The sequence below is a fragment of the Nerophis lumbriciformis genome, linkage group LG07 (assembly GCF_033978685.3).
Source record: "Nerophis lumbriciformis linkage group LG07, RoL_Nlum_v2.1, whole genome shotgun sequence".
Classification (NCBI taxonomy): domain Eukaryota; kingdom Metazoa; phylum Chordata; class Actinopteri; order Syngnathiformes; family Syngnathidae; genus Nerophis; species Nerophis lumbriciformis.
The window spans coordinates 15,249,325-15,277,290 of record NC_084554.2 but is presented as its reverse complement, the minus strand read 5'-3'; the positions used below and the strand labels follow the sequence as shown (position 1 = coordinate 15,277,290).

Sequence of the window (27,966 nt, the reverse complement as noted above, 5' to 3'; positions counted from 1 at the left end):
ACTCCCTCGAGTGAATCCAAAAAGGGTGGGTACTCTGAGCTGCTGTTTGGCGCGTAAGCGCAAACAACAGTCAGGACCCGTCCCCCCCACCCGAAGGCGGAGGGAAGCTACCCTCTCGTCCACCGGGTTGAACTCCAACATGCAGGCTCTGAGCCGGGGGGCAACAAGAATTGCCACCCCAGCCCGTCGCCTCTCACTGCTGGCAACGCCAGAGTGGAAGAGAGTCCAGCCCCTCTCGAGAGAACTGGTTCCAGAGCCCTTGCTGTGCGTCGAGGTGAGTCCGACTATATCCAACCGGAACTTCTCTACCTCGCGCACTAGCTCAGGCTCCTTCCCCCCCAGCGAGGTGACGTTCCACGTCCCAAGAGCTAGCTTCTGTAGCCGAGTATCGGACCGCCAAGTGCCCTGCCTTCGGCTACCGCCCAGCTCACATTGCACCCGACCTCTATGGCCCCTGCTATGGGTGGTGAGCCCATTGGAGGGGGGACCCACGTTGCCTCTTCGGGCTGTGCCCGGCCGGGCCCCATGGGGACAGGCTCGGCCACCAGGCGCTCGCCATCGTGCCCCAACTCCGGGCCTGGCTCCGGAGGGGGGCCCCGGTGACCCGCGTCCGGGCGAGGGAAATCTGAGTCTCGGTTCTTGCATTTCCATAGAAGTCTTCGAGCTGCTCTTTGTCTGATCCCTCACCTAGGACCTGTTTGTCTTGGGAGACCCTACCAGGGGGCATGGAAGCCCCCGGACAACATAGCTCCTAGGATCATTGGGACACGCAAACTCCTCTACCACGTTAAGGTGGCAGCTCAGAGAGGATGTTGTATATTTTTATTATATGAGATTTCCAGTTCATTCAATCATTATACCTAGAAATGTGATTTAATTTACTCTTTCAATGTCTATTCTATCTATTTATATTTGTCTTTCTCTTTTACTGTTACCGAATAGCATTATTTTAGTTTTACCGAGATTCAAAAGTCTATTTTTGTCAAACCATCTTTTTAATTTGTAATGACCAACATTATAATACTTCATTAAAAACAAGACAGAGGTTTTATTCAACAAGTATATTCAATATTTTGGGTCATCGTAACATTACACACAGTTTGAACAGTAACACTGTGTTTGAATATTTAATAAAATGATTATTTGGCGTACCAATAGATGGAGACCGCGTACCACAGTTTGAGAATTACTGGAGTAGATCAATATTTTTATTTTCTCAAAATAATTTTTTGTTGTTTTGATTAAGGTTTACAAAAAATCGGACAATGGTTCCTAGATAACAGGAGAACTTTGAGGACAAAAAGATTTTAATTAACAATAGAGTAGTGTTGCTTTTTTCTTAGTTATTGGTGTACTCCTGATTTTGTTTTGATCAAACAAGTGTATGTACCGGTAGTAAAATAAAATAAGAAACTAGTTAAAATATTGTGTCAATATTGTTGAACTGTGAATAGCATTCACCATAAATAAATGGAACAATTTACAGTGAATACATGTGATCGGTATTTGTATTGGCCGAGCTCACTCATGGATGATCGGAATCAGCAGAATAAATCCTTGATCCATAATTTTAACAGTACAATTTGGAACAGTTAGATTTGCGGAATTCTGGAACCAGAATTCTAAAAAAAATCCCTTGAGTAATAAAATGTATAAATTAAATGAGCTGAGATAACTTCTGTAACAACTTCAAACAATTCCTGAGTAAGTTTATTACCTTAATGTGTAACATTTTAAGAGGACTGCTTAGGCTGTGTGATTCTCAAAACACAGCAAAAAGTAAAAACAATTCACTGGTATGTGCATTTTTAAACTTATCACATTAATATTTAAAACTTCTTGATGATTGGTAACACTAAATTGACCCTGGTGTGTGAAAGTGAGTGTGAATGTTGTCTGTATATACACGCCTGGGATGAGGTGGTGATTTGTCCAGGGTGTACCCTGCCTTCTGCCTGAGTGCAGCTGGGTTTGGATTCCAGCCCCCCGCGACTATGACAGGGACAAGCGGTAGTAAATGGATGGATGGATTTGTTCGGTTTCATACTGTCAATTTTTTTAGTTTTTTTTATATAGAGTTATTGCCACTTGCTCTTTTGCCTCTACAGCCTCCTATTTTTCTTTTCACCCTTGCCAGAAACTTCTGTCAGCGCTATACACCGCGTTACTGCATAATTCTTCTTCTGATCAGTTAGCCTGATTTGTTTGTGTAGTGCTGCCACCTAACTGGAAGCTTGTGTATCGTTCAAACAACATTTTAGTGAAAAACCGAATCCTTTGAAAAGTGGAGTGTACGAAAACTGAGCCACTACTGTGTTTTTGAGGTACCTTCTTTCTGTGTTGGGTTTATGTTGGAACAATGTGTCATATTTCATTCTGGCCACGGGTGAATAAAGTTTTACTTATACATCTAAAATTAGAGAACTGCACTAGCTATCTCACCTCTTCTGAGTCTTTGATGGTGGTCGGTGTGTGTTTTTGGCAGTAAGGACCCTTCTTCCAGGCTTCAGTGTCTCCGCAGTCACAAAACCCCCCGCCTCCGGACGTGGTCATCTGTGTGCACATAAAGACAGACACTCACACACAAAGTCAAGTGCGTCACCTGCAGAAGACAAGCAGGTGTCGGCTACTGGTTGTCACTTAGCTCGTGACAGCTCTAATCTGTGAGCTGAGTGACACAACAGAAAATAATGAATTTGTTTTGCCAGCGATATGAAGTCAAAGATTTAACTTGGACCAACCGATAGACCGTGAAGATGTGAAAATACCCGTGTTTATATGAACACAAATAATACCAATAAACGCTCAAACACATCAGTCGGAAAATTCTGATACGGTCCATTATGAAAAAGACTTCATTCTAAACGAAAAGGGTGGTTTATGCCGATTGTTATTTCGTCCATGTACACACCCATTTGGATCCTGTCTTTGTAGTTGGGGTAAAATCCCCTCACTGCGCATGTGTGCTATCTCTGCGTGACACGTTTTGTGTTTATCGCCGAGCAGCAAACATGGCGGGAAGGAAGCAGAATTCTTGTTTCTTGTTAGAAACGTTAAAATTTCGAAAGGCTAGGAACACAAAGTTGTTCAAACAAGTTCATGAAAAACTGCAAGAACCTGGAATTCACCAAACTATCGACCAAATTAAAAACTGTTGGAAAGGTTTGAAGGTGTTCTATTACAAAGTTAAAAGTGATTTTGACCCAGCCAGCTTTCATTTATACTGTGTGATGGATGACTGGATGGGAGTCTGTGACGGCGTGGATGCTAGTTTGAAAGAGGAATGTACAGTATAAACCAGGGTTGTCATACTCATTTTAGCTCATTTTAGCATGGAGAAAAATCTATTCCCACATGGGCCGGACGGGTAAAATCATGGCATAATAACTTAAAAATACAACTACAAACCCCGTTTCCATATGAGTTGGGAAATTGTGTTAGATGTAAATATAAAAGGAATACAATGATTTGCAAATCATTTTCAACCCATATTCAGTTAAATGCACTACAAAGACAACATATTTGATGTTCAAACTGATAAACATTTTTTTTGTGCAAATAATCATTAACTTTAGAATTTGATGCCAGCAATACGTGATAAAGAAGTTGGGAAAGGTGGCAATAAATACTGATAAAGTTGAGGAATGCTCATTAAACACTTATTTGGAACATCCCACAGGTGTGCAGGTTAATTGGGAACAGGTGGGTGCCATTATTGGGTATAAAAACAGCTTCCCAAAAAATGCTCAGTCTTTCACAAGAAAGAATGGGGCGAGGTACACCCCTTTGTCCACAACTGCGTGAGCAAATAGTCACACAGTTTAAGAACAACATTTAATAAAGTCAAATACAAATAAGGCAACAAGAGAAGTATCCTACACTTCTCTTTTGTAAAGTAAATCTGAACAGCCGACATGGGCATCTACATCAACTATATGATTTGCCTGAGAAGCTGGACAGGACACAAAAAAAAGAAAAAAAGAAGGAAAAAAAAAAAGGAAAAAAAAGAACAACGTTTCTCAAAGTGCAATTGCAAGAAATTTAGGGATTTCAACATCTACGGTCCATAATATCATCAAAAGGTTCAGAGAATCTGGAGAAATCACTCAACGTAAGCGGCATGGCCGGAAACCAACATTGAATGACCGTGACCTTCGATCCCTCAGACGGCACTGTATCAAAAACTGACATCAATCTCTAAAGGATATCACCACATGGGCTCAGGAACACTTCAGAAAACCACTGTCACTAAATACAGTTTGTTGCTGCATCTGTAAGTGCAAGTTAAAGCTCTACTATGCAAAGCGAAAGCCATTTATCAACAACATCCAGAAACGCCGCCGGCTTCTCTGGGCCCGAGATCATCTAAGATGGACTGATGCAAAGTGGAAAAGTGTTCTGTGGTCTGACGAGTCCACATTTCAAATTGTTTTGGGAAATATTCGACATCGTGTCATCCGGACCAAAGGGGAAGCAAACCATCCAGACTGTTATCAACGCAAAGTTCAAAAGCCAGCATCTGTGATGGTATGGGGGTGCATTAGTGCCCAAAGCATGGGTAACTTACACATCTGTGAAGGCACCATTAATGCTGAAAGGTACATACAGGTTTTGGAACAACATATGCTGCCATCTAAGCGCCGTCTTTTTCATGGACGCCCCTGCTTATTTCAGCAAGACAATGCCAAGCCACATTCAGCACGTGTTAGTTACAACAGCGTGGCTTTGTAAAAAAAAAAGAGTGCGGGTACTTTCCTGGCCTGCCTGCAGTCCAGACCTGTCTCCCATCGAAAATTTGTGGCGCATTATGAAGCGTAAAATACGACAGCGGAGACCCCGGATTGTTGAACGACTGAAGCTCTACATAAAACAAGAATTGGGAAAGAATTCCACTTTCAAAGCTTCAACAATTAGTTTTCTCAGTTCCCGGTGTTGTTAAAAGAAAAGGTGATGTAACACAGTGGTGAACATGTCCTTTCCCAACTACTTTGGCACGTGTTGCAGCCATGAAATTCTAAGTTAATTATTATTTGGAAAAAAAAAAAAGTTTATGAGTTTGAAAATCAAATATCTTGTCTTTGTAGTGCATTCAATTGAATATGGGTTGAAAAGGATTTGCAAATCATTGTATTCCGTTTATATTTACATCTAACACAATTTCCCAACTCATATGGAAACGGGGTTTGTACGACAACTTCAGATTGTTTTCTTTGTTTTACTTTGGCCCAAAACAGAACAAGGACATTCTGAAAATGTACATATCCCAAATAATCCTCTTGACAAAACACTTCAAGTTAGTAAAAAATTCAAAAACACCATTTAGAACACAATTAAATTAGACTTATTCTCAGTGTTTCTACAAACCAATTAAACTTTAAGTCACAGCCCATCTATGATTTAACAAAAAAAAAATGAAGCATAAATAAAAACACTTCTATGTATCAACTACCTCATTTCTCATTTCCATTGTTGACTTTCTTTAAATTTGCACAGAAGAAAATCATTTTGACAGAACTACCGTATATCAATGTGCAGTGTCTCGTCCAGCATTTTAATTGAGGTTACCAATTGTTTATTTTATTCCTCTTTGTTTTACATTGGGTCGAGGGGGAGGAGTCGCAGCCCCGCTTTACCGTGTACCTCTTGCTTGGTATACTTGCTCGCACCAATATAAACTATTTGCTTGCCTAACAGAATTGCTATTGTGACATCCAATGGACACTTTTAGAACAGCAGTTTCATTAATTTAAAAATGCAGCTCAATTTTACACATAGCAAACTCATCTCGCGGGCCGGATTGAACTTGTTCAGGCCCGCGGGTCGCATATTTGACATCCCTGGTATAAACAAACTTGAGGACTACAACTCAGAGATAGCAGAATCGCACTTATTTTGGAATTTTGCTTATCGTTCACAATCGTTATGAAAGACATGAAAACAAATTAATTTTTTAATGCTTTCTAAATATTAAACAAATAAAAGTCTGCTTACAGCGCAGCCAATTGGAGGTCCTTTATTTCGCCCATAAAATCCAATAAAAAAACATCCAAAAAGCACCAACAATACCGGTACTCCATTTACATTTCGTAACTTGAATATTAACCAAGTATTAGTGATACTGTTATTATAAGCACTAACGCAGACAACCTATTAATAGCGGCGCCGTGATCACAAGCGTGTGTGCCTATGTTTAGATCATCAAGTGGTAAGCTGCTTCCTCTGCTCATTAAAGTTTATTGCAGATCATAAATCATTCCTCTCATTTGAATAGCAGAAGGACGAGGATGTAATCTGACAAATATGGTTTTGAAACTTTTATTAGTAGATTGCACAGTACAGTACATATTCCGTACAATTGACCACTAAATGGTAACACCCGAATAAGTTTTTCAACTTGTTTAAGTCGGGGTCCACGTTAATCACTTTGATAGCCAATTTTGACCCGGAAAAGGTGAGGACGACATAAAAAGACGCTTGGCCCAACGCCCTTTCTTCACAAGGTTTAAGAGTTATATATTATCTAAAACGGGATAATAACAAGATTCTATCAATCGACATCCAAATGACAGCAGACATTGCACAGTAAGTGAATGTGTGGTATGTTTGTTGGCTCTCATGAAGTTTGCAGTGAGAAGAAATGAGTAATGTAGTTGGGGAAAAAGCAAAAAATGTGATGCATTTTTTTAATTAAAGCGCTGCATATGCTAAAAATTATCAAAATACGTAAATATAAAATATTAATGTGCCTGTCACTACATTACATATATACTTACATCATATACTGTATATAAAACTTTAATTAAATGTTTATGTTTTTTAAGGGCTTTTATAGGCAGAATAGTGCGACTCCCATAGCCTCCATTGATTTAATATTTAGAATGCATTAAAAAAAGAAAAACCTAAGTGTTCTTGTCTTGCATGAGGATTGTGAACGAGAGGCAAAATTCCCCCAAAAAAGAGTGAATTTCCCCTTTAAGCTAGGACCTCTTAATGTTTTTTTTAACTCAAGTTAACTACCAACAGGGTGAAAAAACACTGCAATAAGAATGTTTTCAAAAATGGAAGAGTAAGTTGTTCCTTTTTTGTTTGTTTTTTTAACAAGTTAACAAATTGCAAAGTGCCAATTGTTTACAAGATAGGCAGAAGGAGTTTCTTGTTCTACTATTTTATAAAAATTAAAAAAAACACACAACTCTGCGCATGCCCAGATGGTTTATTCTGATTAAACACATATTGCATGTACCGTATTTTTTGGACTATAAGTCGCTCTGGAGTATAAGTCGCACCGGACGAAAATGCATAATAAAGAAGGAAAAAAACATACCGGTACATAAGTCGCACTGGAGTATAAGTCGCATTTTTTTGGGAAATTTATTTGATAAAACCCAACACCAAGAATAGACATTTGAAAGGCAATTTAAAATAAATAAAGAATAGTGAACATCAGGCTGAATAAGTGTACGTTAAATGACGCATAAATAACCAACTGAGAACGTGCCTGGTATGTTAACGTAACATATTATGGTAAGAGTCATTCAAATGACTATAACATATAGAACATGCTATAGGTTTACCAAACAATCTGTCACTCCTAATCGCTAAATCCCATGAAATCTTATACGTCTAGTCTCTTACGTGAATGAGCTAAATAATATTATTTGATATTTTACGGTAATGTGTTAATCATTTCACACATAAGTCGCTCCTGAGTATAAGTCGCACCCCCGGCCAAACTATGAAAAAAACTGATTTATAGTCCAAAAAATACGGTATATAGTGTCGAGTGGTTTTGGAATTCCAATAACCAAGGTTTAGATTGGAGTGGACAAAAATTGTGCACATGTAAACATAGCTATCGGTAACACAAGGTCTAGTGTTTCCTCTACATGTAATTGATCGTGGCACACCACCACAGCAAGATAAATGCCGCCACACCTTCAAAATATGTCTTTTTTTTACATAAATGAAATAAATTTAAAAATATTGTACAAATGGGTACACTGTATATAGTCTATTATTTACGTACTATTAGCAATAGTAAGTTTGAAAACCATCTCACATATTATAAAAATGCTCCTCTATGCTTTTATTTTGGAAGAAAAAACGTGCATCAACATCGCCTGTGAGGAGCGCGACAGCTGATCACGCCAATAAACGAAGTTGACACCTGGCAAATGTAAAGAGAATAAGTTGAAGAGAAGGGTATTTCAAGTTAATTAATGCATTTCTTCTTCAAGCCAGTGTAAACTACCGTAATTATTTTGATATTACTACCGACAATAACGTCTAACTTTGCGCTGGGTGTGTTTTCAACCTCCATTTGGACCTATGTGTGGAGTGTGAATGTTGAGTGGGTTTTCTCCGGGTACAGTAAGAAGGAGATTTATATGGCCCCATTCGTCACAATTTACCTGACACATGAAACGTGACAAATTAGGCAGGTGCACTATCCACTTAAGCTGCCAGACGGCAGTAGAGTGTTGAATATCTAAAAATGTACTTTGTGGCAATTCCAACTTTGACCACAGCGTCAGTTGCTGTGTAGTAGAGTGGTTCTGTCCGTTATTTTCAGCAGACTGGATTGCAAAATGATTCCTTTCACATGAGATCCATCCCGGGCCCATATGAATCCTTTTTGTACTGCAGTAAATAAAAGTAATTAAAAGTCTGCTTACAGCGCAGCCAATGGGAAATCCTCTATTTCGCCCATAAAATTAAATAAATAACCATTCAAAAACCGCCAACAATATTCCATTTACATTTCATGACTTGAATATTAACCAAGTATTAGTGATATTGTATTATAAGCGCTGACGCAGACAAACTATTTGTAGTAGCGCCGTGATCACTACCGTGTGTCTCTATGTTTACATCATTGAGTGGTCTGCTGCTTCCTCGCTTCCTTGCTCCCTGGAAGTTTATTCTAGATCATAAAACATGCATCTCACCTGGACAGAAGAAGTCTGAGTAGGTATTCCGACAAGCCATTGACAGCCATTTAGGACCTGAAACTGGCGATGACGACACGAAAAGACGCTTGGTCCTCCCTGCCCCCAACCCCTTTTCTTTGTGAGGATTATGAGACATTTTTCACCCAAATGGGAATATAAAAACATCCTACCAGTCAGCATCCTAATGACAGCAGACATTGTACAGTAAGTGATGTTTTATTATGTTTGTTGGTTCTCATAAAGTCTGCAGTTAGTAATAATCAGTGATGAGGTGGGGGAAAAAAGCAAACGTTATGCATTTTGAAACTAATGCGCCGCGTATGCTTGAAATGATCAAATTATATAAAAAAATTTTATGTAAGCATGTCCAACTTTTTTTATATTTATATTATAAATTCCAAAAACATGCACCTGGGGATAGGTTGATTGGCAACACTAAATTGGCCCTAGTGTGTGAATGTGAGTGTGAATGTTGTCTGTCTATCTGTGTTGGCCCTGCGATGAGGTGGCGACTTGTCCAGGGTGTACCCCGCCTTCCGCCCGATTGTAGCTGAGATAGGCTCCAGCGCCCCCCGCGACCCCAAAAGGGAATAAGCGGTAGAAAATGGATGGATGGATGTGCCCGTTACTACATTAGATATATACTTACATCATGTATATACAGTATAACCTCAATTGAGATGTTTTTAAGAGCTTTACAGGCGGAATTGCGCGACTCCCATAGGTTCCATTGTAAGCAAACTTTTGATCGCATTTATTTAATATTTAGAATTTTAAAAAAACACACAAAAAAAACATCCATTGGTCATGTCTCTCATAATGATTGTGAACGGTAGGCAAAATTCCAAAAAAAGTGCAGTTCCCCTTTAGGGTTTACTTTATAACTGAGGGTAATTTGCAGAAATCATATAATGTCGAAACAGCCACTTTAGAAACTTTTTTTACATACATGTTTTGTTCAAGCTCAAGAGTTTTTAATGGCATGGGGCTGCGGGGTTTGCACAAAATAGAGACAGCATGGCTATTTATCGACCTGAGCAGTTCAAGGTGGCAGTGCAACATCACAAAGTAACGTATACCCATCCCACCTACAGGCTGTGACATCACAACAGCAGGTGCGATAGAGAACGCCAGCCTGTTAGCAGCATGATGCTCAGTATCACATGTCACATCAAGCAGCTGCTAAGGCTGACACGCCCATCCAATTTGCAAAATCCACCAAGCAGCTTTTCTGTGACACAATTCAAACTGGACATGTTCTCTTTTCTGTGTTTGTAAGTGTATATACTCACTCTGTATCGATGATCTTTATGAACACTTCCCAAGAAACATTGCATGCACAAAACACAGGTGGGGTCGGCTGCACAATCCCTAAACACACACACACAAAAAAAGTGTCAAATATATGAATGAAACCCCCTCCAGTATTTAGTTAAATGTTAAATGCCCCTTGTCAAGCTTTTTGTACACTGACTGTAAACCTTAACACTGAATTGGTACAGTTAATTACATTTGTTTAGTTGCTGGGTGCATTTTGAAGTTTCAGTCACCTAGATGCTGATTTGTGATGTTTTAAATTTCAGAGAAGGGGCTTCTAACTCAACACCCCTCAGTCCAAGGCAATGGAGAAAAAAAAGGCTTTACAGTGACAATGTTTACGTCCACACACTGCTGTATAAAGTCCCAGTATACTGAGCAAGGTAATTGATCGTGGCGCACCGCCACGGCAAAATAAAAGCCACCACGCCTTAAAAATTAGGTGGAACGGAGTTGGCACCCGGCAAAAGTAAGGAGGAAAAATATATGTATTTAAAGTTATGGTAATTAATGCATTTCTTATTCAAACCTAGAAAGACGCACATGGCATTAAATTAGACTTTACTGTCAGACATGTCCGACTTTATGCCGTGTGCGTCTTCAAATCTCCATTTGGACATCTCTGTGCGGAGTTTGCATGCTGTGGGTTTTCTCCGGGTATTCCTCCCACATTCCAAAAATATGCATGTTAGGTTCATTGAACTATAAGTTGTCCATAGGTAAGAATGTGAAAGCGAATGGTTGTTTGTCTAGTTGTGCCCTGCAATTGGCTGGTGACCAGTTTTGGGTGTTCCCCGCCTCTCGCCCAAGGTCAGCTGAAATAGGCTTCAGCTTACCCCCGCAACCCTAATGAGGATAAGCGGTATAGAAAATGGATGAATGTACAGTAGAAGTTTGTTCTGCTAATTTTTGTTAGCCTGTCAATAAGCTGGTCCATTGTAACTTAGCATTAAACTAGCAGCATTAAAGCAAACATTCATCCTGTACAATTGTATTGCTTTTTTTTCAGTCTATACAAACTGTATAATTACTTTAACGTGATTCGAATTTCCTACATGTATGTGCACTTCATGTGTATATAAATGTGGTGCTGTTTTGTTTTTTTACTTAGTTTTACCGTGTTTTACAGTGACTCCAAGGACATTTACCCGGTACATATTTGGCAAACTAAATTCCAACATTCAGAGTAGGGATGTCCCGATCCAGGTTTTTGCACTTCCGATCTGATACCGATATTGTTTTTGCATTTCCGATCCGATACCGATACTGACCGATACCGATACTGACCGATACTGGCCTATCCGAGCATGTATTAAAGTTTAAAGTTATTTAGCCTACTTAGTTGTCAGAATCATGTTGAAAAGGGTTTTAGTACTCTTGATAACAACTAGCCAGCTGAATTAGGGGAGTTTGAATAATACACAATGGTTGGTAACAAGAAACTGACCTGTTTATTCAAGGATAAACACAAAATAGACAAAATTATACATGACAAACAAAAAATGGCATCATTGAAACTAGGGCTGGGCGATATGGCCTTTTTTTAATATTGCGATATTTTAAGGCCATATTGCGATACACAATATATATCTCGATATTTTGCCTTAGCCTTGAATGAACACTTGATGCATATAATCACAGCAGTATGATGATTCTATGTGTTTTGATTGATTGATTGAGACTTTTATTAGTAGGTTGCACAGTGAAGTACATATTCCGTACAATTGACCACTAAATGGTAACACCCGAATAAGTTTTTCAACTTGTTTAAGTCGGGGTCCACTTAAATTGATTCATGATACAGATATATACTATCAGATATATACTATCATCATAATACAGTCATCACAAAAGATAATCACATTTAATTATTTACATTATTTGCAGGAAATGTAGTCTTGATTTTCAAAATTTTCTTTCAAGGCTTGCATGTCTACATTAAAACATTCTTCTTCATACTGCATTAGTACATGCTACTTTTAAACTTTCATGCAGAGAAGGAAATCACAACTAAAAAAATCACTAATTTTTTCATACGGTGTTGATGTGGAAATTTTTGCCTCAGCATTTTGATGGTGTGGGCGTGTGGCACCGAATGGAGATAAGCGTCTCGACAGACGTCATAATATTTGAACAATTATGACGAAAACTGTTTTCTCTGTCGTGTCCGTGTGTCGAAAATTGTTATGCGCTTATTTTTTTATTTGATTTTGTGCGTGGCATAGATTTGCTATGCGCAGAGGACGCTTAAACAGTGCGCAATTGCACTCTGTTTCCTGAGATCCAGGGTCAACGCAGCCGTCTACCAGCAAGTTTTAGAGCACTTCATGCTTCCTGCTGCTGACCTGCTCTATGGAGATGGAGATTTCAAGTTCCAACAGGACTTGGCGCCTGCACACAGCGCAAAATCTACCCGTGCCTGGTTTACGGACCATGGTATTTCTGTTCTAAATTGGCCCGCCAACTCCCCTGACCTTAGCCCCATAGAAAATCTGTGGGGTATTGTGAAAAGGAAGATGCAGAATGCCAGACCCAAAAACGCAGAAGAGTTGAAGGCCACTATCAGAGCAACCTGGGCTCTCATAACACCTGAGCAGTGCCAGAAACTCATCGACTCCATGCCACGCCGCATTAACGCAGTAATTGAGGCAAAAGGAGCTCCAACCAAGTATTGAGTATTGTACATGCTCATATTTTTCATTTTCATACTTTTCAGTTGGCCAACATTTCTAAAAATCCCTTTTTTGTATTAGCCTTAAGTAATATTCTAATTTTGTGACACACGGAATTTTGGATTTTCATTTGTTGCCACTTCAAATCATCAAAATTAAATGAAATAAACATTTGAATGCATCAGTCTGTGTGCAATGAATAAATATAATGTACAAGTTACACCTTTTGAATGCAATTACTGAAATAAATCAAGTTTTTCAAAATATTCTAATTTACTGGCTTTTACCTGTATGTATGTGACGTATGACGTGACAGTATGTGACGTATGTCGTGACAGTATGTGACGTGTGTAAGAAGGTGCACTTGCTGTCTGTGAGAGGGAGACACAGGAAAGAGTGAGAAGAGCCTGTCGTGTAATGCCAGCAGCTAAAAGCAACTGCGTGAGAATCCACAGACCTGTGGATGTGTTGAAGGTGTGCTGGAAAATGCGGAACGAAAATTAGGGAGCAGCAGAAAAGTGGAATGTATTATTTAAAATCGGTGCGTTGGAAAACACGGACCGGGGTTTTTTTTTAAACAGGATCTGGATCGGCATTTTCCCATGCCTTGTCGATACGCAATTTTTGGCAAATATCGGCAGCCGATCCGATCCAAATATCGGATCGGGACATCCCTAATTCAGAGACGGCCGAATAAAGTTCATCGTGTTACATTTTACAATGAGCTGCAACAATTGAAAGAGAGTAAAACAAAATAACAAAAATATATGTTAATACTAATAACACAGATTTGTTTTTGCCTTTTTTTGTTTTGTTTTTTTTAAATATAAGCATCATTGCCGGTTATGCAAATGAAACAATAATGTCATATTGACTATGCCCCCACCGCTTTAACTATATTGGCAATCTGGGGGAAACTCTAAACAGCTCTCATTCTATTATTGGCCGAACACTGTGTTCTTTCAAGATGCTCGGGGGCCATTTTGGTCATCTATCTGTGTGGATTTCAAGGAAGAGAAGGCTACATGCCGACAGCTAACTATTACTGGTGGAAGCAAACGTGTTGACTAGATAACAGCTAGTAGTGTAACGGTATAGCATCATCACTGTTAATATGCAAGTCAATATTAAAGTCACATTCACATTCATTTTCGGTACAGTCAGTAAGGCCACAAAGTACTGAAAACCACTGAACTACTTCGCCAAAAAACCTAATTGTTGAATGGAAAAAAAACAATAAATCAATATAATTGACTATATCAAAATGTAAAACATTTCTGTTTAGGTTTCTGTTTAGAAAAATGAAACAATGCAGGTATGTAGAACAGTAAGAGTTTGGACAGTGTGAATTCAATCTTTTTTTTATTAGGGATGCACAACATGTTTTTTTCAAATGATACCATTAACTTCTTGTTCCTCACAACCGATACCAAGCTTTTTTATGTCTACTATTTTTAAATGTAAATTTGAGTTTGTGTATACCTGTGAGTGAGAAAGTGTCACACAATGGTGGATTTAAAAAACTGTACAACCATATATGACATCACGACCATGGTAGCGCTAACATCACATCCATAAATCAGTGAAGCTTAGTCCTGATTAGGGATGCTCGACGACAGAGCCACATTACCCCAGTTCTGCGCTCTCTGCACTTGCTTCCAGTCCGTTATAGAGTTGATTTTAAACCACGGTTTGTTTTTAAGGCAGTTCATAGTACTGCTCCATCTTATTTGAGTGAGCTCTTAAACATGCATTCCAGTCGAGCTCTACGGTCTGCCAACCAACAGCAGCGAGAGGTTCCTAGGTCCAAATATAAACATTGAAGTGATCGGTCTTTCTCCATAGCTGGTCCCAGACTTTGTAACATGTTACCAGCCGAACTACGGCCCCTCACAAATTCACATTTGTTTAAGACTAAACATTAACCCCTGCTTAAAATTATGATGACACTATTTATAAATTTCAACACAAGTTTCTATTGTTTTGTTATATTTATTATGTGCTCTTGTTTTATTCTCTGTCTTTCTTTGTTGTTCAGCACTTAGGTTCCGCTATAGCTGATGTAAGGGGCTTTACACATGAAGTTTGATTAATTGATTGATAAATATTCGGATCAAAATCGCTTTTTCTCATTACATTATGCCCTTTTCTTTATTTTGCCATTCATGCTTTTTTTTTTCTTTTGTTACCAGACTGTGCCACGTCAATGTCATTTCAACTGTGGTTGTGGCATGTCAAGAATGCTATGCTGTGTATTGTATTGACCACACATTTTAATTCATTATTTGATACATCATTTTAATTTATAATTTATTTTTTGTTTTGTTTACTAATAGCAGTGTGGTCGTTTTAACCCATGCCAAAGACTCAACAGAAGCGAAACGAGGTGACCGACTGCAGCAGCCTAGGAAAAGTTTGAATCTTGTGAATCGTGTAGAAATGTTTGATCGAGTGGAATTTGTCAAACAGAACAAGGGTGGGCATGAAAAACACTAACCTATTTATCATTAACTGTCTGGAATGGACTTATGTTGTCTTTACTTTAAAGTTGAATGGTAATTGTTGTTTTGCCGACACCCAGGGCCACAATAATTTACAAAGTTAAGCTCATGACGCAGTAAGTTGAATGATGCAGACACGATTGTTACTGGATACTTTCTAAAATGCTTCTGCCTTGGAGACTTTGTATGTGTAAGTAATATGCAACTACCGTATTTCCTTGAATTAGCGCCGGGGCGGTAATTAATTGAAAACCTCTTCTCACTTCGGCGCTTACCAAAGGCATGCGGTAAATTTAGGCATGCGCTAATTAATTCAAAACCTCTTCTCACTCCGGCGCTTACCAAAGGCATGCGGTAAATTTAGGCATGCGCTTATAAATTTGAGTGTGATGTAAGATACCATCATGACATCGCTTAATGCCGCAATGAAATTTAAAGCACAATGAATCATCCCGGGAGTTCTTTTTGTTTGCGTCTGAAAAGGCAATTAAAATACCATTATTACTGCCTGTTAGCAGGTTTTCTTAGCTCATGATTTGTTTCTGAAATGTTACTCGTACAACTGCATCAAAATGACTCATATTTGACACACGCAGCTATATTAATAAAACATTTTTTCAAAATAATGCGCTTTGAAAGACGCAACTCCAACAACAAAAGTCAGCTCTCCACCATTACAAACTAACACAATATTAATAATAAGAATTGCAATTATATAAAACGTAGTAGGTACGTGACTTACCCGGCGGTAATTCTAGTCATACGCTAATTATTTTGCGAAACGAGTTTGACCCGGCGGTAATTTTAGTAACATGCTAATTATTTTGCGAAACGAGTTTGACCCGGCGGTAATTCTAGGCATGCGCTAATTATTTTGCGAAACGAGTTTGACCCGGCGGTAAATCGAGGCATGCGCATACTATATACCCGGCGGCAATTCAAGGAAATACGGTATAATTATTTGATACTTGTTTATGTAGACTAATGTGCTGTTTTAGACTGCAATATTTAAGTTAAGTTAAAGTACCACTGATAGTCACACACACTAAGTGTGGTGAAATTACCCTCTGCATTTGACCCATCCCCTTGTTCCACCCCCTGGGAGGTGAGGGGAGCAGTGAGCAGCAGCGGTGGCCGCGCTCGGGAATCATTTTGGTGATTTAACCCCCAATTCCAACCCTTGATGCCGAGTGCCAAGCAGGGAGGTAACGGGTCCCATTTTTATAGTCTTTGGTATTGTTCAATGAAGGACACTTATTACGTATGTCTAGCTTATGTGCTATTGTGTGTTTAGCTTTTAGTTAACTCCTAGTAGCCTATAGCCTAGCATGCTTGCCTTTAGTGAATGAATTGACTAGTAAAGACTGCAGACTTGTATCTGAAATTTTAGATGCCAAAAGATTTAATTCGATACATGTTTTTTGCTGATATCAGTACAGTATTAGGACTAGGGATGTCCCGATCCAGGTTTTTGCACTTCCGATCCGATACCGATATTGTTTTTGCACTTCCGATCCGATACAGATACTGACCGATACCGATACTGACCGATACTGGCCTATCCGAGCATGTATTGAAGTTTAAAGTTATTTAGCCTACTTAGTTGTCAGAATCATGTTGAAAAGGGTTTTAGTACTCTTGATAACAACTAGCCAGCTGAATTAAGTGAGTTTGAATAATACACAATCGTTGGTAACAAGAAACTGACCTGTTTATTCAAGGATAAACACAAAATGGACAAAATTATACATGACAAACAGAAATGGCATCATTGAACTAGGGCTGGGCGATATGGCCTTTTTTTAAAATTGCGATATTTTAAGGCCATGTCACGATACACCATATATATGTGGATATGTTTAGTCCATGTCACGATACACCATATATATGTGGATATTTTGCCTTAGCCTTGAATGAACACTTGATGCAAATAATCACAGCAGTATGATGATTCTATGTGTCTACATTAAAACATTCTTCTTCATACTGCATTAATATATGCTACTTTTAAACATTCATGCAGAGAAGGAAATCACGACTAAAAAAATCACTAATTTTTTCATACGGTGTTGATCTGGAAATGTTTGCCTCGGCATTTTGATGGTGTGGACGTGTGGCACCGAATGGAGATAAGCGTTTCTCTGTCGTGTCCGTGTGTCGAAAATTGTTATGCGCTTATTTTTTTTATTTGATTTTGTGCGTGGCATAGATTTGCCGTGCGCAATTGCACAAGCGCGCACCTTAGAGGGAGCGTTGCTAGCACGGCTGCGCTAGCATCACAGCTAACGTTAGCATGCTACCTCTCTGCTCGGGGAGGGCGTAAACGTATGTGACGTATGACGTGACAGTATGTGACGTATGACGTGACAGTATGTGACGTGTGTAAGAAGGTGCGCTTGCTGTCTGTGAGAGGAAGACACAGGAAAGAGTGAGAAGAGCCTGTCGTGTAATGCCAGCAGCTAAAAGCAACTGCGTGAGAATCCACAGACCTGTGGATGTGTTGAAGGTGTGCTGGAAAATGCGGAACGGAAATAAGGGAGCAGCAGAAAAGTGGAATGTATTATTTAGATAGGTACGTTGGAAAACACGGACCGGAGTTTTTTTTAAAACTGGATCTGGATCGGCATTTTCCCATGCCTTGCCGATACGCATTTTTTGGCAAATATTGGCGGCCGATCCGATCCAAATATCGGATCGGGACATCCCTAATTAGGACACCCCTAAATGTCATCGTAATCCACCACAAAGCAGTTATGTGGATGGGTTGAGTTTAAGTGTTGAGTTAAATGCAAAAAATGCAGTGCAACAGAAATAAAAAGTAAAACTTCAGTCTAAACTTTGCACATCGGCATTTTTGGGGGCCTGGTCCTTCTTGGTGTAAAAGGTTTAACTCATGGTAGGTAGATGCGTCCGTTACCTGCAGGAGTAGGTGGGCTCTCCCACCTTGAACACGTGACCGCAGAGTGGTGACGGCTGGTTGTTCTCCTGCAGCTGAGCGAGGCCTGTAGCTGGATCCTCACCCAGCAGCAGCCACTCCAAGGGAGCGAGAAGGAGCAGCTGACAGGCCAACTCTTCCCTTTGCTCCTCTCGCTGCTCCTCCCTGCTGCTGCAGCCGCTGGGCCCCAAACAGAGGATTTTGGGTACATACTCTGCCAGGTGAGCGTAGAGTTCCACCTGAAGATTTGCCGCTGCCAACCACCGCTGAAACCAAGAAGGACAAGATGAAAAGGCTTTCCAATGATGTGTAGTAAAAACAGAGCAACAACATTTTTAGGACTACACAGGAGACATTGATTGATACATTCACAAGTGTTTCATTCATTAATTGGATTTACATTTTTTCTTATCGGAAAATGTGCTTCGGTTTCAACTGTATTGGTAAAGAATGCAACAAAGTACTGTGCTGGACGGCAGGTACAGTATTTGTAATCCAACAGCAGATTGAGCGAGCAGAGCGCAGTCTAATCAGCTCTGTCAGTCTTTGTTTGTGTCATCCGTTGAGACTCCAACACAAACACTGAAGGAAATAATGTTGTTCTTCCCTCTAAAGCAGTGGTTTTAAATCGTGTTTCACCCGAGATCTGAGTTCCTTCTTTTTCCCCAGCTGGGGTCTTTTGGGTTTTTCCTTGCCCGGATGTGGGTTGAGAGCAGGGGATGTCGTCGTGACTTTGAGAAGCCTTTTGAGACACTTGTGATTAAGGGCTATGTAAATACATTTTGCTTGACAAATACAGGATAATCATTACTTCAGTGAATTATTCACAAATTTATAAGGATGAAATATGAATGAATAAATCTTAAACCCTCTATGTACACATTATTAAAGGGGAACTGCCTATCATTCACAATCCATATGTAAGACAAGAACACATTTGTTTTTCTTTTTTATGCAGTGTAAGTCATATGTGGTAAGTACAAAGTGGCTAACAATGCAGATAATGGGAGTACTTTATTTCGCCCATAAAGCCCTCTAAATTATCATCCAAAAACCGCCAACAATTTACATCTTGTGACCTGAATATGAACTACCGTAAATTCCTAAAAGCCGCTACTTTTTCCTACGCCTTGACCCCTGTGGCTTATAAAACGGTGCGGTTAATTTTTGATTTTTTTCCCCCCGCTGTCGTCATCAATGCAAATAACGTATTTTTCGGAGTATAAGTCGCACCGGAGTATAAGTCGCACCTGCCAAAAATGCATAATAAAAAAGGAAAAAAATATATATAAGTCGCACTGGAGCCCGGCCAAATTATGAAAAAAACTGCGACTTATAGTCAAAAAATACGGTACCGGTAGTTTAAAAAAAACAAGCAAAGACACTGAACAGGTGTGTTATTATTTGTGCTATGCTGCCATCTTTTGGACAAGTTCGCTAACACCAGGTGCTGCAGTGCCCTTCTTTTTTGAGCTTTCAATCTTTCTACTCGTATGAATTATTCATTCATAACACCAAGCAACGTTTGTAAGTTTTACAATATAACTAAAACAGTTTATATTGTTCTTACTAAACGGTCACATGTGTGATGTCTGTAGGAGTGTTTTTATTCATATCTGTATGTGCTATCGTAATGTAATCAAGCAAGTGTCTGTATTAGGGCTGCAACTAACGATTAATTTGATAATCGATTAATCTGTCAATTATTACTTCGATTACTCGATTAATAATCGGATAAAAGAGACAAACTACATTTCTATCCTTTCCAGTATTTTTTTTTTTTTTTTTTAAACAGCATACTGGCACCCTACTTATTTTGATTATTGTTTCGCAGCTGTTTGTACATGTTGCAGTTTATAAATAAAGGTTTATTAAAAAAAATTAAAAATAATACATTTTAATTTAAAAAATATTGCCTCTGCTCATGCGCATAGCATAGATCCAACAAATCGATGACTAAATTAATCACCAACTATTTTTATAATCGATTTTAATCGATTAGTTGTTGCAGCCCTAGTCTGTATTAGTATTATTAAAGGGGCCCTATTATGCAAAATCAACTTTTTTTTTACCTTACGATACCTGCAGAAGAGTATTTGGTATCTGCATATGTCCCGAAAATTTGAAATCAAATCATGGAGGCATTTCAGAGATATTTATAAAACAATCTTCCCTTCCTTCCTACTTCCTCCAAATAGTCTGTTTGTAATTTAGTTCAAGTGTGTGACAATAGCGGATTATCTATATATAGTAGACATTTACTCAGACATCCTTCTGTGAGTCAGCCAATTTAAATGTATGTAAAACCGGCTGTGTCACAACATGTCAACGATGAAACCCAACGAAGGAAAATACGCTGTTTGCTTTAACCAACGGAAATCACGACACTAACTCATCTGAAGTAAAAAGTGCCTCACTTTGAACTTTTATGATTCGTGGCAATGTGCCTTCATCTGTGTAGAAGTCGCTTTGAATGTGTGAAAAGTAGAGTCCTGCTTCAACCACAAACTTTCACAAAAATTTATTTTCCAAAAAACTATTTTAAATGCGGGCTCGGTGCCTGTTATTTATGACAATGGAGGAGACAATGAAACGGTAAGTAACAACAGCAGGTTAGAAATGTGTGAATGATACGTTGGCAATGGTATCTCTATTTGTTGTGTCGCTAGCTTAGCCTACCAATGTAAGACAATAGCGTCACCGTCCTGCGGCAAAATAAAGAATGATTTTCCTAAAAACGACTTTTAATTGGATCAGTGCCTACAGTGTTCGGCAATGGACAAGTTAGTAAAATAATGCGTTATTACGTTGCAATGTTGCTAGTAGCGTGGCTTACTTTACTGCAGCCGGCTTGAGCTTCAATTGTTCAAAGCAGCAACAGTGAAAGTATTAACATGATATAAAAAAGAAAATCATTTTACTGTCAATATAAGGGATGTGAGCACCCTTTGAGAAAAAGAGGAACATTTCCATCAGCACAAAGTGCTGATACGCAAACCTCAAAATAAAGCAATTTTGGAAAATTAAAACTACATTTCCCGCAATTGACTGCATTTCTACACTTCACTGTACCTTTCGATGTATTAACCTCTTTTGCCTGTCTTTTGGACACTTACATGTCCCATGTAATGTACCACAGATTTTTTCTTTTTTTTTGTAGATCATTTATTAACATGATTATTAGAGATGTCCGATAATGGCTTTTTTGCCGACATCCGATATTCTGATATTGTCCAACTCTTAATTACCGATTCCGATATCAACCGATACCGATATATACAGTCGTGGAATTAACACATTATTATGCCTAATTTTGTTGTGATGCCCCGCTGGATGCATTAAACAATGTAACAAGGTTTTCCAAAATAAATCAACTCAAGTTATGGAAAAAAATGCCAACATGGCACTGCCATATTTATTATTGAAGTCACAAAGTGCATCATTTTTCTTAACATGCCTCAAAACAGCAGCTTGGAATTTGGGACATGCTCTCCCTGAGAGAGCATGAGGAGGTTGAGGTTGGCGGGGTTGAGGTGGGAGGGGGTGCGGGGGGTAGGGGGTAGCGGGGGTTGTATATTGTAGCGTCCCGGAAGAGTTAGTGCTGCAAGGGATTCTGGGTATTTGTTCTGTCGTGTTTATGTTGCGTTACGGTGCGGATGTTCTCCCGAAATGTGTTTGTCATTCTTGTTTGGTGTGGGTTCACAGTGTGGCGCATATTTGTAACAGTGTTAAAGTTGTTTATACGGCCACCCGCAGTGTGACCTGTATGGCTGTTGACCAAGTATGCCAACGTTGTGGCTCTGAGAGCGTTCGGAGGCGACAACAAGTAAGATAACTAGGTGGTTAGCTAACTAGCTAGCTTTTTTCGGTACTCTCAACCATGAGCTTAAATATTTTTTATCTATTTATTTTATTTATTTATTTATTGCAACTTAGTGAGTACCTGCGGCTGAGGAGAGAGTTTTACAAATTTTGATTCAATTGCGTTTTTATTGTTATTTCATTAAAAAACACGGAAGTAATATTTCGACGTGAAAATTAAAGTTTAAATTGCAAATTTCCGGGTTTTCGTTGAAATTTCACATACCTGCAATATACACATGGATATGTCCAGGATTTAGCATTAGAGATATACAGACTCTGTAGAAGTTTATATGATTACTGTGATCTTTTCTGGTGGTGTGCATCACGGATGTTAGTGTTTTTTGTTTTATTTCATCTTTTATTTGTCTGTACATATTGGTGCACAATATGAAGTATTTATGAAAATGTTGTTTTTCCAGTACATTTTACTTCTGTTACTGTATGTAAAACTCTGCACTGCAACAACGTAATTCTGCCATTAAGGAGTAAATAAAAGTCTATCCTATCCTAACTTCCACAACTAGTGAGTCTATGACGAGGACTTCTGTTTTGTATGATCATCCGTTTTACTGCCGTGTTACATAAACCATTAGGAAACAATTAAGGTATGTACATAAACATTTATAAAAACCTTTCTGTGTAAATAACTAATTTCACAAGGTATATATCTGCAGCTTACGGTACGGTGAGGCTAATATGTGGAAAAACATTTTTTTTCAAAAATTTAGTAGGTGTGGCTTAAATACCGATGCGCTTAACAGTCTGTAAAATATGGTAAGAATTAGCGATATTGTTATTATAAGCACTAACACAGACAAACTATTTTTAGTTGCGGCGTGATTACAGAGAGTGAACTAGGTTATACTGCTATATTGACATATTGAACATTTGTAATCAATTTTTTTAAATCTTGCCTCTCACACTAGAAGGATGTGGCCATAAGCCAACTTTGACATCTAACTTAGACACGGAGATGGCAAGAAAGACAGAAAAGACGCTTGGTTGTGGCAACCTTTTTTTTTTAATCCTATGTAAGGATTATGATTAATTCTTCTTCTAAACTTGAATACATGAACATCCCATCTATCAGCATCCCAGTGAGAGCAGACATTGTACAGTAAGTGATTGTTTTATTTTGTTCGTAATTAGTATATCTTATTTAGCACATTGAAATACTGCTGCATAATGCTTGTGTAAAGCTGCATCTGTTTAGCACGGAGCTTCTAAAACTTGTTGCTCATTCTCCTTATATTCAGGCTAAAAAATGTAAGTTTCTGGTTCATAAAGTGTCTCACAAAGTATGCTGTAAGTAGTATGTTTGTTGTTGTTGAAGGGAAATGCAAAAATTGTGATAACTCGGTGAACTTAATGCACTTAAATTTTTATTTTATTTTTTTCAGTTCAGTTTCAGTTTATTTGGAACACGCATACGATACAATGTAATGCACCACACATTTCCAGTTGTTTCATTACATCATGTCCGAAATGGAGTAGGAAGAAGCAGAGCTTATTTAATCCTAACCCTTTTCATACCATAGCAGTTTTATCCCATTTCCTTTCCTAAGGTTTTAAGTGTTAAATTAGATTTTCCTCTAAGGTTATATTTCTCCTCTTTGAGAATAATTGTTGTACATTCTTGGGTAGCAGGTTATAGTTTGCTTTACACATAATTTTAGCTGTTTGCAAATGCACCAAATCGTTGAATTTCAATAATTGTGATTCAATAAATAAAGGGTTCGTATGTTCTCTATATCCAGCTATGTATTATTTTAATTGATCTTTTTTGTAACACGGTTAGTGAATGAAGCGCACATTTGTAGTTGTTTCCCCGTTGTGAAGTTACAACCTAATAAACTCGTGTAAGAAAGGTGAATATAAATATGGTAATACAAGCAGAAAGCAACATGTTTATGTTTATGAATACATGAACATCCCATCAATCAGCATCCCAGCGAGAATAGACATTGTACAGTAAGTGATGTTACTATGAATGTGCCTATTACTACATTACATATATACTTACAGAATGTATATAAAACATTGATGGAGTTATTTGGATGCTTTTTAGAGCGCTCAATCTAACCCGCATTGACTACATTTTTAGCTGACTTTTGCTAAGGTTTATTTGCGATTTAGAATGTGAAAAAAAACATGTGTTTTTGTCTTGCATAAGAGTTGTGGATGATAAGAAATTGTTCAAAAATGTCGGCAAAAGTCAAATAATTTTGGTATATTTCAACATGTATTATGACAGTTGTGAAGTTACAACTTAATAAACTTGTGTAAGAAAGAAGAATATAAATATGGTCATACAGGCATAAAGCAACATGTTTATATTTATGAATACATGAACATCCCATTAACCAGCATCCCAGTCAGAGCAGACATTGTACAGTAAGTGATTGTTTCATTTTGTTCGTAATTCGTATATCTTATTTTTAGCACATTGAAATACTGCTGCATAATGCTTGTGTAAAGCTGCATCTGTTTAGCACACAGTTTCTAAAACTTATTGCTCATTCTCCTTATATTCAGATTAAAACATTTACATTTCTGGATTATAATTTTTCCCAAAGTACCGTATTTTCGGACTATAAGTCGCAGTTTTTTTTCATAGTTTGGCTGGGGGTGCGATTTATACTCAGGCGCGACTTACGTGTGAAATTATTAACACATTACCGTGAAATATCAAATAATAATATTTAGCTCATTCACGTAAGAGACTAGACGTATAAGATTTAGCGAATAGGAGTGACAGATTGTTTGGTAAACGTATAGCATGTTCTATATGTTATAGTTATTTGAATGACTCTTACCATAACAGTGTTTCCCACACATTCATTTATTTGTGGCGGCCCGCCACGAAAGAATTACGTCCGCCACAAATGGATTTTTCGGCTTTTGACTCGCTGGACCGCTCATAAAAGCAATGGGACTGTCTGTGAATGTTGCTTGTAGTTACACCTCCGGTGCAGTAGGTGGCGGTAGCCTACTATGCATTGTAACTCCGCCAATAGCACTTAATTCACCTGGTGGGCCAGAAGAAGAAGAAGAAGAGGGACGGACGGACGGACGGGCTCAAAATACTCGCCGGCTACTTTTCATAATGATGGCGCTTCCTACGTTTCTACCTCAAACGTCCAAAAACTGCTGAAAGCCTTGATCCAGGATGCCATGGGGAAACAAACTTAAATGGTGCCTTTTGGCGATAGTTAGCAGCTTGGTGGCTCATAGCCGGCTAGCTAACGCTTGCTAGCGTGGTAGCATTGCTTCATTTTTACAGGTGTTATAGGTAGATAGGTTATAGCTGCATCGCTCGCGGCTCGTCATATATTTAACGTTAATCCGCGATTTCACCGAGCGTTTCACTGACGGTGAGGAGCCTGACGCTGCTTCATTAACACCGCCGCTGTTTGACTCGTGTTTTCATACCGACGAGCTAACGTGTCCAGGTTATAACCCTGTTGTCAATAAACACACGTGGACTGAAGCTAAATTGTCCACTGTCCACTGCAGCATGTGAATGCAATGAAAATAATAAAATCTGAGCCAACCAGCTGTTAAAATGTTGTCCAGGTTAATGTTTTGGCCATTAAAGACCCTTCATTTCAAGATTTCAACTGTGATCGGGCTTTAAACAGGTGGCTGACCTGTTCAGATGGGTGTAACTGCTACTGGTCAAATAATGTGAAATAGCATTTAATTTTACATGTATGCAATGCCATTTAAATGTAATTATAGATAATAATAATAATAAATACTGTGTAGTGTTGTAAATAGTCAACGGGGAGGATTTTAGTAAGATATAAGCCATGAGCACTACACAGCCAGAAAAAAACCTAGGCAGGACAAGTAAAAATATTGGGGCAAGTACCGTAGATTTGAGAAGTCAGGCAAGTAGAAAAAAACCTTAACGTTGAACCCTGCATGTGTTGAGCTGCTGCCGCTTAAGGTTAGACGGCACTGTACATAGAGTGGTTCTGCTCGTTAGTAATAAATTCTAATGTTGGATGTTCACTCCTTCACACAGATGAGTATAGAAAAATATTTTCAACGGCCGAAAAGGGCTCGACTTGGAGAGGAGGTAGGCCTACAGTCCGGACCACAGGTGCGACCTGTTCAGCAGCAGCAGGAGGAGGAGGAGGAGGAGGTTGACTGACTGTGGCAGGACACCTCTGCCTCTGTTTCACTTCATGTTGCGGGTAAATAATATGGTTATAGTAGTAGGCTAAAGTTAAATTATTTAGTATTCACTAATTAAAGGGGCAGAGCTTTAAGAGACATTTTAGCTTTTATATTTTATAAGATATATTTTTTGTAAGAACCACAATTAATAAATATATTTCAGTGAATCACTAATTGTTCAAATCTGTATATAAATATGTACATAAAATGTTGTAATTATATTCCAACTCCGCGTTCTTCTTGGTCATCGCCGCTGACACTTTGTCACGTGTTGCTGGCATCCAATTCTAAAGTTAAGGATTATTTGCAACAACAAAAAAAAGTTTATCAGTTTGAACATCAAATATGTTGTCTTTGTAGCATATTCAACTGAATACGGGTTGAAAATGATTTGCAAATCATTGTATTCCGTTTATATTTACATCTAACACAATTTCCCAACTCATATGGAAACGGGGTTTGTACAAAGTAGTTACTTAAGCTTTGAATTACTTTGAACATAGTGCAATTTTTTGCATTTCCGTCTGAGAAGTATTGAGGTACCGGTAATCTTTCTTAGCACCATTTTTTGAATTGAAATTTAGGATGCCCCACAATTTCCCAACTCATATGGAAACGTTTTTTAGAGCACTCAATCCAACCCCTATTGACCCAATTTTTAGCTGACTTTTACTAAGGTTTATTTACGATTTAGAATGTGAAAAAAATCATGTGTTTTTTGTCTTACATAAGGGTTGTGAATGATAAGAAATTCTTCAAAAATGTCGGCAAAAGTCAAATAATTTTGGTATATTTCAACGTGTATTATGACAGTTGTAAAGTTACAACCTAAGAAAGGTGAATATAAATATGGTAATACCGGCATAAAGCAACATGTTTATGTGGGGAAAATAGTAAATTATAGTGCACTGAAAGTGGTAAACAACCAGTTATGGTGTTTGCAAATAAACATTATTTGCAAGTTTTAAACTGTATAAACTTGTGCGGTTAATCGACAGTTAGTGTATAAGTTACACATTCAGGCTGACATGTTTATAGCTGTTTCTGACAGCCAGATGGTGTATTATATAAACATACAGGAAGCGTAGCTAGTGTTAGCATTAGCTTCAAGTAGCCCAGCGGCAGGCAGCTTAATCCATGTTTAGCAGGTTAAAATGCTCAGGCTGACACATTGGCAGACATGGTGACAGTCACGGGGGCTGACAGTGTGTAAGGACGCTTACCGACGCGGTGTCCTTGGCGGAGAACTGTAAGAATTCCGAACAAAAGTCGAACGGTGGGTCCCTTCTGTCAGGCTCTGCTTCAGCCATCTTTACTGCCTCAGTATACGAGCTCACAGAAAGAACCCGGAATCGGAAGTCATCCCTCGCGAGGGGCGGGGCCTCGACTTGAATTGGGCGGAGCCATAACGTCTAAACCAGTGGTTCTTAACCTTGTTGGAGGTACCGAACCCCACCAGTTTCATATGCGCTTTCACCGAACCCTTCTTTAGTGAAAAATAAAATGTTTTTATTTTTTTCAAATTCAAGACAAAGTTACAT

At 38.7% G+C, this 27,966-nt stretch overlaps 1 protein-coding gene across 1 annotated transcript in view; it reads right to left on the bottom strand.

The window, feature by feature from the left end:
• The window catches only part of ubr2 (ubiquitin protein ligase E3 component n-recognin 2), a 98,451-nt gene extending 70,697 nt beyond the window's left edge, over positions 1-27,754 (bottom strand). The window contains exons 1-4 of the mRNA XM_061965750.1: positions 27,649-27,754; positions 18,359-18,642; positions 10,244-10,322; positions 2,443-2,553 (exon numbers count right to left, since the gene is read on the bottom strand). Coding sequence (XP_061821734.1) covers positions 2,443-2,553; positions 10,244-10,322; positions 18,359-18,642; positions 27,649-27,735 — 561 coding nt within the window. The 5' untranslated portion in view covers positions 27,736-27,754. The remainder of the gene's footprint in view (positions 1-2,442; positions 2,554-10,243; positions 10,323-18,358; positions 18,643-27,648) is intronic.
• Positions 27,755-27,966: the final 212 nt, after the last annotated feature.